Genomic DNA, 15596 nt, shown 5'->3' on the forward strand with positions numbered 1-15596 from the left:
TTCTGCCACCAGATTGAAAATTGCACAATCAAAATCACAAACAGAATATGTTTATTTTACTTTCTATTAAACTTGCACTAACAAAATCCATTTTATTTTAAGTTACAAATTCACTTGAAAGTAAAAACATTCAAAACTGACAATTGACATAACTTCAATCACTCCAATCCATTGTTTTGTTGTTACGCCAGCCCAGCTGTCACCATATCTGCTCTCTCTCTCTCTCCTCTCTAGTCAGTCTGCTCATTCTGCTTCTGCTTTGTTTTCCCATCAAACAGCTGTTTTGCAGGGCTGACGTTGCCATATTTATCATTACACCATTATGGTGAATGTCGGTAAAATTATCACAAAATTGCTAGCTATAGCTTTTATTTCGTAAAAAAATTTATAGTTTGACTAATTTTAATCATGTTTATGTAAACTGATTAGAAAATAAATTATACTTATAGTTTGTTTACGCCAATACCACAGTTGTAAAAGTACAACAATTATCGTCCATCTGGCAACACTGAGTTTAAAGTGGAACTGATCTTTTCTTTCTTTCTGCCAAGACCCAATGAGATTGCGTCATTCAGATGCATCGATGTTCCTTGTAGTAACTTATCGGTTTGTAAAACTAAACACCAATACCGATTAATGTGAAAAAATATTATGCTACAACAGGTTATTTTTATTTGTTGTATTTCTATATTTTGGTATAAAATATTTTGTTATTTCTATATTTTGGTTTAAAATATTTTTATGGCAGTTCAAACTAAATCTGATACTGTACTTTATAATATCTTCAAGAATCGTCTGCCATTGTTATACTAGTCTCTATTGCAATTCGATAGATTCATTCAATGCTTTATTTCAACTTACTGTATCGTTATCGAGACGTATTGTTGACTGTTGTAGGATAGTGAAAGTCTGTTTCTGTTAGTAGTCCTCTTGCTAGCTCTGCTGAATGACGATGGGTGTTTGTTGAACATTTGGTTTACGCTGGTCTAACCTATATGAGGTTAGATAGTTGTTTTTGTAGGAATGGGGATTAAATAAAGCATCAACACAAAACAAAATATAATTTATTAAATATGGGTGTAGAAAATCGTGAAGTGGCAATATTTATAACTACTCGACTCGACTTTTCGAGTAGTAATTACTACTCGACTCGAGGTCGAGTATTTGAAAAAACTCGAGTAATTACTCGAAGGTCGAGTACTCGCCCACCCCTACCGCAGTACTATCCTGATAATTAGACCAATTCGTTAATACCAAGGCAAAAATGTGGTTCGGATTCCACTATAAACTGTAGGTCCCTTAGTTGCCATTAGCTGTAGGGCCTATGGACTATTAATTAACAGCTGTGTCTAAGGAATATGTCTTCCTTAGTCACTAACTAGAATACAAGATTGCGCCACTCATCCTTCACTCATATTTGGGTTAAAATACGCTCATAGTGGTGTCCCCATCTTAAATAATTGATTGATCTTTTGTGTAGGACTCTCATCTCAATTGTTTGATATTGTGATTGTGTAATAACAACCACTGCACTACTGCACAGTTGATCTCTTATGTGTAATATGACTACAACTTAATTGTCTTGTTACAGAAGGCAGTGTCAGTAGTGGGGATGAATTCGTCAGTGATGACAGTAACGGAGATGACAGCAACTTCAACAACATGGCTGTCATATCAGGCCCATGTGGGTGCGGCAAAACCAGTGCTGTCTATGCTATAGCTAAGGAGCTCGATATTAAGGTGAGGTACAAAATACAGTTTTTAACATGATTTCTGTGTGTTTTTACTGCTATTCACGTTTTATAAGTTATAATACGTAGTATAGATAATTGTAAGGAAGCAATTGGCCATATAATGCACCCCGATCTTAGGTTAGTTGCATACAAATGTTGCCATATAATGCACCCCGATCTGAGATTAGTTACATACAAATTCATTATGAGTAAAATACAAAATGATTTTGCAGAGGACAATATACTTTGAAATTTGTTGCATTTATAATTTAGTACCCTTTTTGTTCTCAAGTTCTTTCAAGAATGTTATTTCCTCAGACGTATGTGTCCAAGCTTTCCTCCTGATATAAACTTTCTGAATATAAATCAGGGAAAGTAGTAGCATAGACTAACCAACACAAGTAGACTTCTCATCCCATTGTAAATTTTGAAGCACGTTTTTCGTGTCTAGTTCATGTACGTGACACATGGGCGCTAGTATCGACAAAACTTTGTTTCTATTATTTTAGGGTTAATTTCTTGATTTGTGCTTTACTGTTTGGTTATATAACTAGGGGACAAGTTATTGTTTATGATTAGATCGTATTATTTGGTTAAACGAAGTTTTAAATGGCTGTAATAACGGGAAACAAATTGTAAACAAAACACGACCTCTACATAAACCGTACAGAACTAACAATAAAATTGTCTTCAGCTGTTCCATAAGGATGAGAAATCTACTAAGGGAGTATGTTTTATCTATGGTAGTAGTATGCTAATAAGCATTTTTACAAAATAAAATATAAATAAAATAATAGAGTAATAGATTTGGCAAAAAAATCTTTCTGATTGGTCTGCACGAGGAAGTAAAGAAAAGCATGTACATTTTAAGATAATCACTGATAATAGTATGATAATATACCTTAGTGTCATGTAGGGTTTATTATTGAACACAATGATCACTCTTCAAATATGTGAATCATTGATTATAGTTGATTGGTTTGTTTAGGTGCTAGAGATAAACGCATCGTGCAACAGATCAGGCAAACGCATTTTAGCGGAGTTCTCCGAGTCAACTCAATCACACCATGTGGAGAGGTCCCAGCCTATCAGTGGACTGTTTAACAACCGTAAGTTTTGTAACATAGTGTCGTTGTAGTTGTCTTATGTTAAGTTTTGTACAGTATTTAAAGTAAATGTGTGAGTCTACACCACCTTAAATAATCCTGAAGAATCTGTCAGGTTGCAGCTCGACTGGATGAGAAAAAGACAATCGTGACATTTGGAACTCATTTTATACCCGTGAGCTCATATTTTTATCCATGGAAAACGTAGTGATCCCTAATCATTTGTGTGAACCAGGATGAATTTTGTTCACAATCCTGTCTAACAAAATATAAATACTTTGACTTAAGAGCTTACCATAATTTCCTTTAAAGATATAGTTTTTTTCAAATTTAAATACAAATTTCCGGTTGAGTACTGTACTGGTGTTAAATCTACTGTCCGAACATAGCATAAAAAAATTAATATGTTGAGACAAAGTTTAGTGCATGTGAACATTTATTTGTAATGTTGCTGAAGGCTTTACAGTTTACAGTTCTTCTTATAGATAAAAAGAGCATGAAGTATGCTAATCCAACATCAACCCTACATTACAATTATTATATTATAAAAACCCAATAACTCTCAACAACAGTATTATAGTAGAACTCCAATTATTCAAACTCCAACTATCCGAATCACCCGTTATCTGAATCGCTTACCGATAGGAGTTTAAAAACATAAAGCCACAGTAACAACTTCTTTTACAGAATGTAGAAGCTTTGATGGTGGCAAAATCCAAAACCTCTCCCACAGTAGATAGTTTAGATATTATCATCGTTTTCCATGATTGTAGCAAAATCATGAGCGTCTTCCCCTGTCTTGTAGACATCATCATGGTCTCCTGAATTACATAAATATCATCATTGTCTTTGGAGATTGCGGCAAAATTATGAATATCTCCCGCGGTCCTGTAGACATCATCATTTTCTCTGTGGTCATGGAAACATTGTCATCGTTTTTGCGACTTCGGCAAATTCTTGAACATATTTCGCAGTCTTGTAGACATCATCTTCATCTTCCGCGGTCACAGTAAATTTTACTCGTCCTCCGTAATGGTGGCGAAAGCCTAATTTTTTTATCACTTAAGGTTCACAGACACGTTCTGCGATCATGATTGTAAAAGCTCGGCTCGACTCAGTCTATTTCCTGTCAAAATCCCTATATTTCGATAAAAATCCAATTCCCTAAATTTTTTACTACGAATGTGGAACAGTCCCAACCAATTCCGATGATTGGAGTTCTACTGTTCACGCCTGTTGATGGATATTGACAGTTGAACTAGCTATGTTTTACTGAAACGTGAAGGTGTTTATATTGTTTTTTTTGTTCCACAGAAGGTTCAGGGAAGAAGAAGAGGAAAAAGTCCAAACATATTGAAAAGTCAAAGTCAGAGAAAACATCACTTATTTTGGTGGAAGATGTAAGTTTTATGACCTTTTACCATAATCAAAATGGCATTAGGCCTACTTATCCAATTTTTAGTATGATGGTAGTTAAATTACTATTTATATACTGTATAGGTACCATGTGTTGCTAGTCTAGCATTTTGGGCTTGAGAGAGCGACAGGTCCAATCCTTGGCATGTCGAAAAATTTAGTAGATTGAACAGAATTATTCATTGCCTTATAAGCATTCACAATAACAATGCTTATAGCGTATACACTAAACAAATCGATGCATAAATATTTTTGTTTGACGTAACAAGCAAATTTCTGTGGTGTTTGCAGGCAGATCTCTTATTTGCGGACTGTGACGAGGGCTTTGTTCCGGCTCTGGCCTCCCTTGCTGCAAGCTCCAAGAGGCCGATTGTTCTAGTCACCAACCAGGCCAATTCAACTCACCTGGATCGCTTCAACAACTCTAAACTGCTGCGGATCACATTCAACAGACCGAGGCCGAACAAACTGAGTAAGTTTGTACAAATGTTAAATTTAACTTTTACATTTTATATATACTTTCATAGGCATTTCTTGGCAAATTTGTTTAATTCATCATGCTGTTCATGTTTCAAACATTCAAACCCATCACAGTTAATCAGCAGCAGCGTAAACCATTTAAAATGCACACAAATTGTAACTACTTAAACAAAAACAATTAAACACCAAATATTTACATTTTGAATTGGCATATTGGTTGTACTTGGCACACATGACGCCATAGCCTTATCTTGACAAACAGTTAACGATTTTCCCATTTGATTATATCGAGAGATTTTGTATCAGAAAAAATTGCATACTTTTCAAATTCTCTCCTGAAAAACAAACAAAAATATTTTTTGGGACTTACCTTTTTCCGATTCCACTCTATTTACTGTTTAAAACAAAGGCAGAATGGAGTAGTGCAGAAAACTGTGAATGTACTAATCTAAATAAAATTTGAGATTTCACTCTTGAACTTAGCCGATTGAGTCTAAAACTTAAAATGTCTGAAATCAAGACATGAGATTTCACTCTTAAATCCAGCCAATCGAGTAAAAAACTTGAAACTTTTTTTGGAATTTGTTAGATTAGAAGACTAATCTAGACACTAGCGTACCTGTTGACTTTCTTTGATATGGTGGTTGTCTAGGTTTGTGGTTGCGGCTGGTAGGTCTAGTGGAGGGGGTGATGATGTCAACAGACCTAGCCTTACGTTTGGTCACTGTCTGCAACTGTGATGTCCGCAGGTGTCTATTGCACCTGCAACTCATGATCAAGTGCAATAATACAGAGGTTGGTAGATAAGTTTTGTTACTTATATGGTTATGTTATCACAACAGTTTTAGATTTCAGTAGAAGTTAATGGTTCAGTTTAAGAAGGCCTATGCGATGAGGTCACATGTATGGCAGAACAATATGATTTGGTAGGCCCAATCATTAATCGAGTGTTATGTACATTTACCATAGTGACACCGTGATTCATCTTTCACACCAGGACGATCATAATTATCTCTTGCAATCATGACAAAATTTTGATAATTTCTTGCAATCACTGCCACATCAAGATCATCTCTGCTATCACAAAAAAATTCTTGCAATCATGGTGAGACACATGTTTTTGCGTTTGTACAAATTTCACAGGCATCGTCTAGGAGGAAACAAGATAATATTTTCATTTTGTTAAAGCTCTGTAAATATGGTTTAACTCTTACAGGTTCAAGACAAACTCAACGTGAACAGATTGTGGTGGGGATGGCCCGGACGGTACCAACTGAATTACGAACTGCCAACGCTACTGGAACCTGAGGAGGAATTGAGGCCTGAGACAGACAAGACAACTGTGCGGCGCCAGCTTGACGCAGTGGCAGACACAACTCGGCGCCTGGCGCTACTGGACATCCTGTCCCCTGGCAGCAGAGAGGTATGTGGAGTTGATGGCTGATAGTGATAATGGAGCAGGTCTTCCATACCTTGGAATAAATCCGAACTCTTTGAAAAGTCACCAATAGTCCAGTCGGGCCCTGGATATCCCCAGTCTCTTAGAAAAGTTCTCTACATTTCAGTTGGGTCCTGGATATTGTTGATCCCTCCTAAATCCCTGGTTGTTTAGTTATATCTTGGTTGTCCCCAAAAATCTACAAAATTTACATATGTCCCTCCCTTTTGAAAATCTCTTGGTAATTGTTTGATATTTTCGATCAAGGAGGCAACAAGGTTCCTGGGACATGAGGTATTAATGCTTATCTGTTTAAAGATTTTGAAGCATCATTAATTGATAGCCCAATGAACCTGGAATAGACCCTGATTGAGATCAATGCTGCAAACTTTGGATTTAAAAGCAAGCTCTACCAGCATTTGGCTAAAAAATAACATTTGCATTGACTTTAATTGAAATTAAGTTTTTCTATGTCACCTGTTTTCACTTTACCAATGGGACACCCTGTTGTAGGAATGTGTTGAGGAACATGAAGACCCTTGTCCGATGGCTTGGTCGGCCAGGTGGAAGGACAGTACTGCACTGACAGCTCCTACCTCGGGCCACAGCCTTGGCCAGAGTGAGGAGGCCGAGTGGCTACAGCAAACCTTGGCCTACCAGGAGCTTGGCCTATCACACAGGACGAGCCAGACACCTCAGGAGGCCAGGTGAGTTGTGAAAGTAGGCTAGCATGTGAAACTATGTTTGAGAAGCGGATGAACCATTGACTGTTGAATACAGAAGTAGGCGTCCCATATAGACTAGCTGTATCCTACTTTTTTATTTAAGAAGAACTTGCAGTCCTCCTCCCTTACCAACAACCTTGCTTCACTGTGAGCTTAGCCTCGTACTGGGAACATTGTGTCCGATTGCCGTTTATTGAGCCAGTTTTATACTTCAATTCAGTATAGTTCGTTTTCAGATCCTTCTATTTGATCAGTGGTGGGGACTGTTCCAAATTTAGTGTAGTGTGGGGTTTTGGCTTGGATTTAGTGAAATGGAATAGAAACGATAATTACTGTAGTGAAGCATTGTGGAATGAACCTAAACTCAAACTTATGCAAAATCCAAATTTTTTGTCCCAGCTTTTCCCCTCCTTTTAAACCAGGCAATACTGGGCCTGCTAGAAGTTTTGTTTGGTGCTGCTATCAGTGCTATCTGTTGGGTTCTTCGGTTCTTGTAAAACTACATCCACAACCACTGGAACACAGTAGATGCTACAATATGCCTCTCATTTGGATGAAACTAAATTTAAATGTTTTCGCAGACTCAATCACAGCGCATTAGCTGCTCCCGCCACCGGCCTCGGCTGGCCATCACGCAACCGCAATGCATATTAAGAACTGAAAGCACTGTGGGTTTAACTAATAAAATATACAAGTCAAAAGAAAATAACTATTCAACTTTCCAGGTCGGATCACCGACAAAAACATAAATCAAGAGTTTTATCCTGGTTCACCTCCTATCAATAAAGTTGTTTTTTAGCGAATTTCCCATTTAGGGAATAAGCTATCACCGTAGTACTCATGGTAAGATCTGGAACCGGGACCGATTTATTTTTTTGTTTTGAGTCCCTAGAGGCCAAAAACACCATCTGTTCAAATTCATACATACATATTTCTATATATATATGTCCGTTAGCGCGATAACTCAAGCAAAAATGATCCGATTTTGATGAAATTTGGTACAAACGTGTAAACTTACGTTTATTTGAACCAGTTCGCGAACCAGCATAATCGGACCATGGGAACGGGGGTTTATGGGGTAAAAATGGGTTTTCCCCATTTTTGAAATTTATTTAAAAATTATTTTAAATTTATTTTAAAACCGTTTTGTAGAGCTTAAAAAAAGAAATAATTTAGTATATTGAAGCGCTGTTGTATGTGTTGGTAAAATGAATTTATTTCAAATAGTCTTTACTTGCTTTTGTCAGCTGATTATTTAAATGATTTAAATTAGTCATCTGCCAATGTTTTGTTTTTTAGTTTTTTATATACACAATTCTTGTTCAGTTCATGAAAATAAAATAATGTTAGAAGTGTTTGTTAATCTGTGAGTTTATCTTAAATTAAGCTCTTCAACATGGTGTCAGGTTATTAGAAGAATTACAATAATGAATGGAATACCTCTACCAGATCCACTTGACATTTCGGACAAAACAAATGCAGCAGAGAAATGGATGTTATTCAAGGTCCAATGGAACAACTATCTAACTTTGGCTGAAGCGTGTGGTGGCTCAAAATGCAGCAAGATAACAAGCAAAAAAGTTCAGGTAGCTTTATTCCAGTCTCTCATTGGAGGTAAAACATTACAGCTAATAAATAAAATATGCAATGACAAGGCCAGTGTTGATGAGATTATTGATAGACTAGATGATTATTTTAATAATGCTAAGAATGTTACTTTTGAGCGCTTTATGTTTAATAGTGCTACACAATCACCAAATGAGTCTTGTAAAGAGTATATTAACAGGTTACATGAAATGATAGGAAAATGTGAATTTGAGTCACTGTCAAATTTATCTAGGCTTGAAATTGAAGAGCAGCTCTTATGTGAGAGGTTAGTAGTAGGTTTATCAAATAATGACTTAAGAAAACGGCTCTTATCAAAAAAAGATCTGACTCTTGATAATGCGACAAGCATATGTCTTTCTGATGAGCAGGCTAGTAATCTTGCTAAAAAAATCAATGAACGTAGAACTAACGAGACTGAACCTTCTACGGAAAATATAGTTAATGAGTCGTTTAGAATAAACAGTGATCAAAAACTTCTTTCGTGTAAATTCTGTGGGGGGAAACACCAAAGAGGAGCAAGTTATTGTCCTGCGTTTGGAAAAGCGTGTAGTTTATGTCGAAAAAACAATCATTTTGCTAAAATGTGCCTTAAAGCATAAGAAAAGATTAAAGTAGTAAGCTCTGCTTGTGAAGATACCATTCCTGGAGATTATGTAGACAAAAATGACATATATGAAATGGAAGATGACATTCCAAAAAAACGTCTATTCGTCCATTTGAAAGTCCCATTTAGGAAAGGTAATCGAATGCTAAAATGTCAACTTGATAGCGGGGCGACATGCAATGTAATGAGTTACGATATTTTGAAGGAGCTGGTTGGAGTTGATCGTCCAGTCCTCCAAAAAAGTAATACAACGCTTACTTTCTATGGTGGTGCTTCAAAGGCTTCTCTTGGGAAAATAACATTGCATGTTATATGGAAGAATATTAAGCAAAGAATGTCGTTTGAAGTTATCAATACGAAGCATATTCCATTGATTGGAGCTCAAGACTGTTTACGGTTAGGGCTTATTGCAGTAGATGAGGATGTTTTTGAGTTAAAGAATTCTCCAAATCCAAGCTCCATTCTATCTTCTTTTCAAGACATTGGTCAAGGTCTAGGATGCTTTGAGGGTAAACATAAATTTAGACTTGACGAATCTGTTGTTCCTGTAGTGGTTCCACCTCGAAGATATCCTCTGGTTTTACAAGATGAGATAAAAAGTGAAATACAACGTCTTCAAGAATTAGGTGTAATACGTAAGGTAACGGAACCTTCCTCATGGGTCAGTGCTATGGTTGTCGTTAAGAAACCGAACAAGTTACGCATTTGTATTGACCCACATCAACTAAACAAAGCTATCCAGCGGTCACATTATCAGGTCCCCACTATAGAAGAAGTTGCTCCAAAAACTTATAAAAGCCAGGATATTTAGTACTCTAGACCTAAAAGATGGGTTCTGGCATATAAAGTTAACCGAAGAGGCAAGCAAATTAACGACATTTTGGACTCCATTTGGGAGGTACCGCTGGCTAAGGATGCCTTTCGGAGTAAAGTCAGCTCCAGAAGAATTTCAACGGCGAGTACACGAAGAGCTGGAAGGACTAAAAGGAATTTTTACGATTGCAGATGATGTCGTAGTTTACGGCAGTGGAGACACAGATGAACAAGCTTTAGAGGTGACCATAACAAGAATCTGCATGCATTGCTTGAGCGAGCTAGACAAAGAAATATAAAGTTCAACATGAATAAATGTAAAATCGGACTGAAGGAAGTTAAGTACATGGGACATGTTTTGAGCAGTGATGGCTTGAAAGCAGATCCTGACAAGATATCAGCAGTCTCAAATATGAAAGAGCCTCAGAACAAGGAGGAAGCTCAAAGGTTCTTGGGATTTATCAATTATTTAAGTAAATTTCTGCCAGGACTGTCAGAAGTAGCAGTTCCAATAAGAACTCTAATTAAAGAAGATGTTAAGTGGACGTGGCAGGAATTACATTCATTGGCTTTCAAGAAATTAGTTAACATGGTGACCAACTCTCCAACCCTACAGTATTACAATAAGGACTCTCCTGTGACGTTGCAATGTGATGCAAGTCAGTTTGGTTTGGGTGCTTCGCTATTGCAAAATGGTAAGCCAGTTTCATATATATCAAGGACTTTAAATCCAACAGAATGCCACTATGCTCAGATCGAGAAAGAATGCCTGGCAGTTCTATTTGCCTTTGAAAGGTTTGAACAGTATTTGTTCGGTAAGTGTGATATTACGGTAGAAACCGATCACAAACCTCTTGAGACTATTTTCAAAAAACCTTTGGTCAACGCACCTAAGCGGTTGCAAAGAATGTTGCTGCGATTGCAGAAGTTTACATTTACTGTTGTTTATCGACCAGGTAAAACAATGCTTTTAGCAGATTTTTTGTCACGCGCCCCAGAAACTAAGTATGAATGCAGTATGCAGGACAATTCAGTAATGATTTTTGAAACCTCAATGAACAGCTCGACAAAGGAGTTTGAACAGTGTAAGTCCTTAGAGTACATAAATGTTACGGATGAGCGTTTAAACCAACTGAAAGAACACACATACAAAGACCCCGTGCTTCAGAAGCTTATACCGGTGATTATAAATGGTTGGCCTAATAGAAAGACTCAAGTTCCCAAGGAGCTATGGAATTACTGGCCTTTTAAGGAAGAGCTTGGAGTTGAAGACGGACTTGTCCTCAAAGGAGAGCGGATTGTTATCCCAAGTAGCATGACAATTGAACTAGTCCATAGAATTCATTTTTCACATCAAGGGGTTGAATCATGTATAAGGAGAGCAAAAGATGTATTTTTTTGGCCGGGAATGGCAGGAGATATAAGAAAAGAAGTTGAAAAATGTTTAGTATGCAAGAAATATGCACCGACTCAACGGAAAGAACCCCTCTTACTTCAAGAAACACCATCACGACCATGGCAGCGAATCGGGGTTGATTTTGCTCAAGAAGGCTCAACTCACTTCATTATTGTGACTGATTACTATTCGTCATTTTTTGAGATTAGGAAAACACAAAAATGTACCTCTGAATCATTGATTGTTTTCTGTAAAGAGTTATTTGCAAGATACGGCATTCCAGACATTGTAGTTGGTGATAGTGGCACCCCTATATTAAGTCAAGCATTTAAAGATTTTTCAGAAGAGTGGAAATTTAAGATAATTACTTCCTCTCCATATCACCACCAGGCAAATGGAAAAGTTGAATCTGCTGTAAAGATATTTAAGAGTATTTTAAAAAAAGTGAGAGAAGACAAAGGCGACTTTCAGCAGGCTCTTCTTGAGTTGAGAAATACACCACTCAAAGAAATTGGTAAGAGTCCAGCTCAGTTGTTAATGTCTAGAAGAACTAAAAGCTTTGTACCCACTTGTGAAGATCTGCTGCGTCCTAATGTTCCTGTGAAAGTAATTGAAAAGTGGGATAAAAAGAAAGATGCATACAAAACATATTTTGACAAAGGAGCTAAAGACCTCGCCCCACTGATACCAGGACAAGTTGTTTGGGTTCAAAGGAAACCTCAAGAGAGAAGGGATCCCTGGGTAGAAGGTAAAGTTATAAAAAAAGAAAGAGATCGAAGATATGTGGTACAAGTTGGTGGAAACTTATATGTTCGCAACAGACGCTTTTTAAAGACATAAAAAAAAGTTAAGAAAGGGAGGATGTTGGTAAAATGAATTTATTTCAAATAGTCTTTACTTGCTTTTGTCAGCTGATTATTTAAATGATTTAAATTAGTCATCTGCCAATGTTTTGTTTTTTAGTTTTTATATACACAATTCTTGTTCAGTTCATGAAAATAAAATAATGTTAGAAGTGTTTGTTAATCTGTGAGTTTATCTTAAATTAAGCTCTTCAACAGTATGCCTAACGGTCACGAAGAAAATTCAAAAATAGTGTAATTAAAAATTCCCATGTTATTCTTATGGAGAAAATTAGCACTGTTGTAGTTTACTTGTTTATGGATATATGTTGATAAAATTTGGCAAATTTATTTATTTGATCCATCATTAAATAAATTTGGACTGTAAAATGTAGGCTAGAAATACAGCTTGACCTATCGTTTTATGGGTCTATTTTATGTGCTTAAATCTCTCAAGTTAGTGCTAAAGCTCTGTAAATATGGTTTAACTCTTACAGGTCAACTACTGTACACCCTCAAACCTTGTATCAGATGTACAAATATAACATAACATTTTTTGTACTATTGACGTATGGTCAAAAAGCACTTTTTATCTTCCCTGTAGCAGCAAACCTAAGCACTCGTCAAATCTAATGTTATTTAAATTGGGATAAATATGTCTTATTTATGGAAATATTTTATAAAAATGTAATCAGACAAGTTGAAATTTGCTTAGTCTGCAGGTTTGCTGCTGCGGGGGTATTATATTATGCCACACAGCAGATTATTAAAAACTCCAATTTTCAGGTGGCTCTCTATTCTGAGGCAAGCTGAGCAGCTGTACATGCCGGGTATTACGACGACGGCACACACCAACCATCAGGGAGTGACTTGTGACTACCTGCCTGTGTTGCGGGAATTAGGGCGATCCGAGCAAGTCAGGCTGGCCAACTATACGAGACGAGCCAACCGATTCTTCAACTACCTCCAGGGCCTGGGCATACACGCTAGCAAGTCATACAGAGACTTTATGTGCGACGCTTTCTCATGACCTTTTTGACTGCTAGTCAGTGATGTACAATGTGTAAATAATATGTGAATTGTATAGGAAAATATCATTCAAATGTATAGTGGAACCTCGTTTAACCTCCCTCTTCAAACCTTCTGTTGTCTGTCATTTTAAAAATGTGTTTTGCTATTTTTAACACGTTCACTGCTAATGACGCACTTGTGCGTCATAAGTATATTAGCAGATATATAATACATGATGTATATAATTACATAATATATTTTAATCCACAATTTATAGTATAAAATTTATTTAATTAAAGATATATTGTCACTCAATTAACATGATCATGTTAATGTTTATGTTTTTTAGCCATTTATAAAAGTATTACATATCATTAGCAGTGAATGTGTTAATGTACATTTTTGCTGGGCAACAGTTTTTAAATTAAATTTTATTTATGTATTGCAAAGAATATGATAAATTTGGAATTCAGGTGTGTATGCTGTGCCATTTCATTCCAAAATAATTGTCTTAGTGATTTTGACATTTCAAACATTTTAAAGGAATTTCTTTGACATTTCATACATTTTAAAGGAATTTCTCCTGGTTCTATGGGTGTCGGTTAATAGAGGTTTTACTGTAACTTTCCTCAACGGAAAGAATAATTCATATGAATCTGTGTAAGAAGTGGAATCGCACAAGGTTTTACAGTGCCTTTTAATAGGGCTTTAGTTTTAAAATGTGTCCTTTAATAAAAGTTACATCATTGTAACTAGTTGATTAGTTTTAAGTAAAATTAATCGGGGTTTTTATGTTTAAGTATTAATAACAGTTTTCACAGCTTTAAGGTTCTAGTAAGTAGATATTAATTTAGAATATATTACGTTTTGAGCATTAACCAATTCCCGCCTAAAGACGGGCGGCGCCCGTCCTACCTCGTCAGGTTACGAAAGACTAAAAATCGTAGTTATGAAAGACACGGGCAGCGCCCATCCTCACGCATAATGCGTCATTATGCGTTATTATTAGGCTTTACTATGCATTATTATTGATTTACCTAATTTTCCCAATCTTGTAATTAGTTTCAAAAGTATTATAATTATGCTTAGACTATTATTTCCCATTTATTTCAATACTCCCAACGCTCTGTACACATGAAATTTTGGTGAAAAAATTGTATTAGACCTAGACCTATTTTGTTGTTTTGCATAGTTTTACAAAAACAGCTATAAAATGAAGGATTTTATATACAAACAAACCAAATAAAACTTTTTGTGTAACAAATTGAATACTATATAAATTTGACAAAATAATAGATTTTTTATTTTTAAAAGGTTTGTTTAAAAAAAATATATATATATATGCATATATGTATTGAAAACTGCTATAAAATATTTTTTATTTAAAATTAGTGTCATATGAAAGGAAATGTTTATGTAGATTGATATCAGCACAAGTGTTAGGCATTTATTTCATGAATTACATTTTTAATGAGTTTTTTACCAAAACATTGTACATTGGTCCTTTTTTACTCAGTTCTAACTGCATGATACTTGACAAATAACTCAGTCAGGAATGGGTTAAAAAAATTATAAGGTTGTCCTTACAAAACAGTCTAAAACCAGAATTGTTCCTAAAAAATTCTTTTCAAAAGGGAAAAATACCAATGGCATACTGTACTGTCAGTAATTGTAAAATATAGAAGATGTAATTATAATTCTCTAATGGCTCTTGTAAGAATATCCAAAGCTTAATTTATTTTATCCTTAAGTGAAACAGTGTTAGTTAAATTTGTAAATTTTATGATGTGAAACATAATTTACTTTATAATTCCTTAAATATATATATTTGTTGATGTAAATGGTTTGATTTTTCCTTAATAATTGTGAAATATTTCCTATAAAGTTTTTTACTTGATCTTCAGTTTTTAATTTAGTTCATCATTCCAATTGGCTATTTTACAGAGATAAAAAAACAACTCGTTCTTTAAAGGAGTGCCAGTAAACTGTTACCATCATTGGAAACGTCGGGAAATGATAGCTAAGGCTAAGTTTAAGTTAGATATAAAATACTCCAAAAAGTAGTTTAATTATAACCTAAACATAACATAACTTATTGACTTTCCTTGGTACGTAAGTATAAAATAAAATATACAAATAATAGTGGCCAATAAAGGAAACATTTTAAGATTATGTGTATCCAAGGTGTAAGATTATAAAAGTTTTTCATTGTGGGTTTCTTTCTGTGGGATATAGTATAGTCACTAATGATAACAACAGAATGGTACTGTTTGCTCTTCAAAAAAGAGCTATCCATCAAATTTACTCCTTTGAGTCACACAAGTCTGTGAATGCGTCAGACAGGACAAAACCTCTGGGCGAATACAAATCCAAACTATAATATTTCGAAATAATTTATTTTCTATTACAAATTTTTTACACTAT

General features: G+C 35.5%; 1 protein-coding gene across 1 annotated transcript in view; it reads left to right on the forward strand.

Annotated features, from left to right (window-relative positions):
• Positions 1-13480, forward strand: part of LOC129002385 (enhanced level of genomic instability 1-like) — a 32134-nt gene extending 18654 nt beyond the window's left edge. The window contains exons 8-15 of the mRNA XM_054430133.1: positions 1592-1740; positions 2722-2842; positions 4154-4239; positions 4547-4727; positions 5388-5530; positions 5952-6158; positions 6687-6880; positions 12948-13480. Coding sequence (XP_054286108.1) covers positions 1592-1740; positions 2722-2842; positions 4154-4239; positions 4547-4727; positions 5388-5530; positions 5952-6158; positions 6687-6880; positions 12948-13191 — 1325 coding nt within the window. The 3' untranslated portion in view covers positions 13192-13480. The remainder of the gene's footprint in view (positions 1-1591; positions 1741-2721; positions 2843-4153; positions 4240-4546; positions 4728-5387; positions 5531-5951; positions 6159-6686; positions 6881-12947) is intronic.
• Positions 13481-15596: the final 2116 nt, after the last annotated feature.

Source organism: Macrosteles quadrilineatus, unplaced genomic scaffold, assembly GCF_028750875.1.
Source record: "Macrosteles quadrilineatus isolate MER2022 unplaced genomic scaffold, UCM_ALF_1.0 Scaffold_9__3_contigs__length_116548681, whole genome shotgun sequence".
NCBI classification, from domain to species: domain Eukaryota; kingdom Metazoa; phylum Arthropoda; class Insecta; order Hemiptera; family Cicadellidae; genus Macrosteles; species Macrosteles quadrilineatus.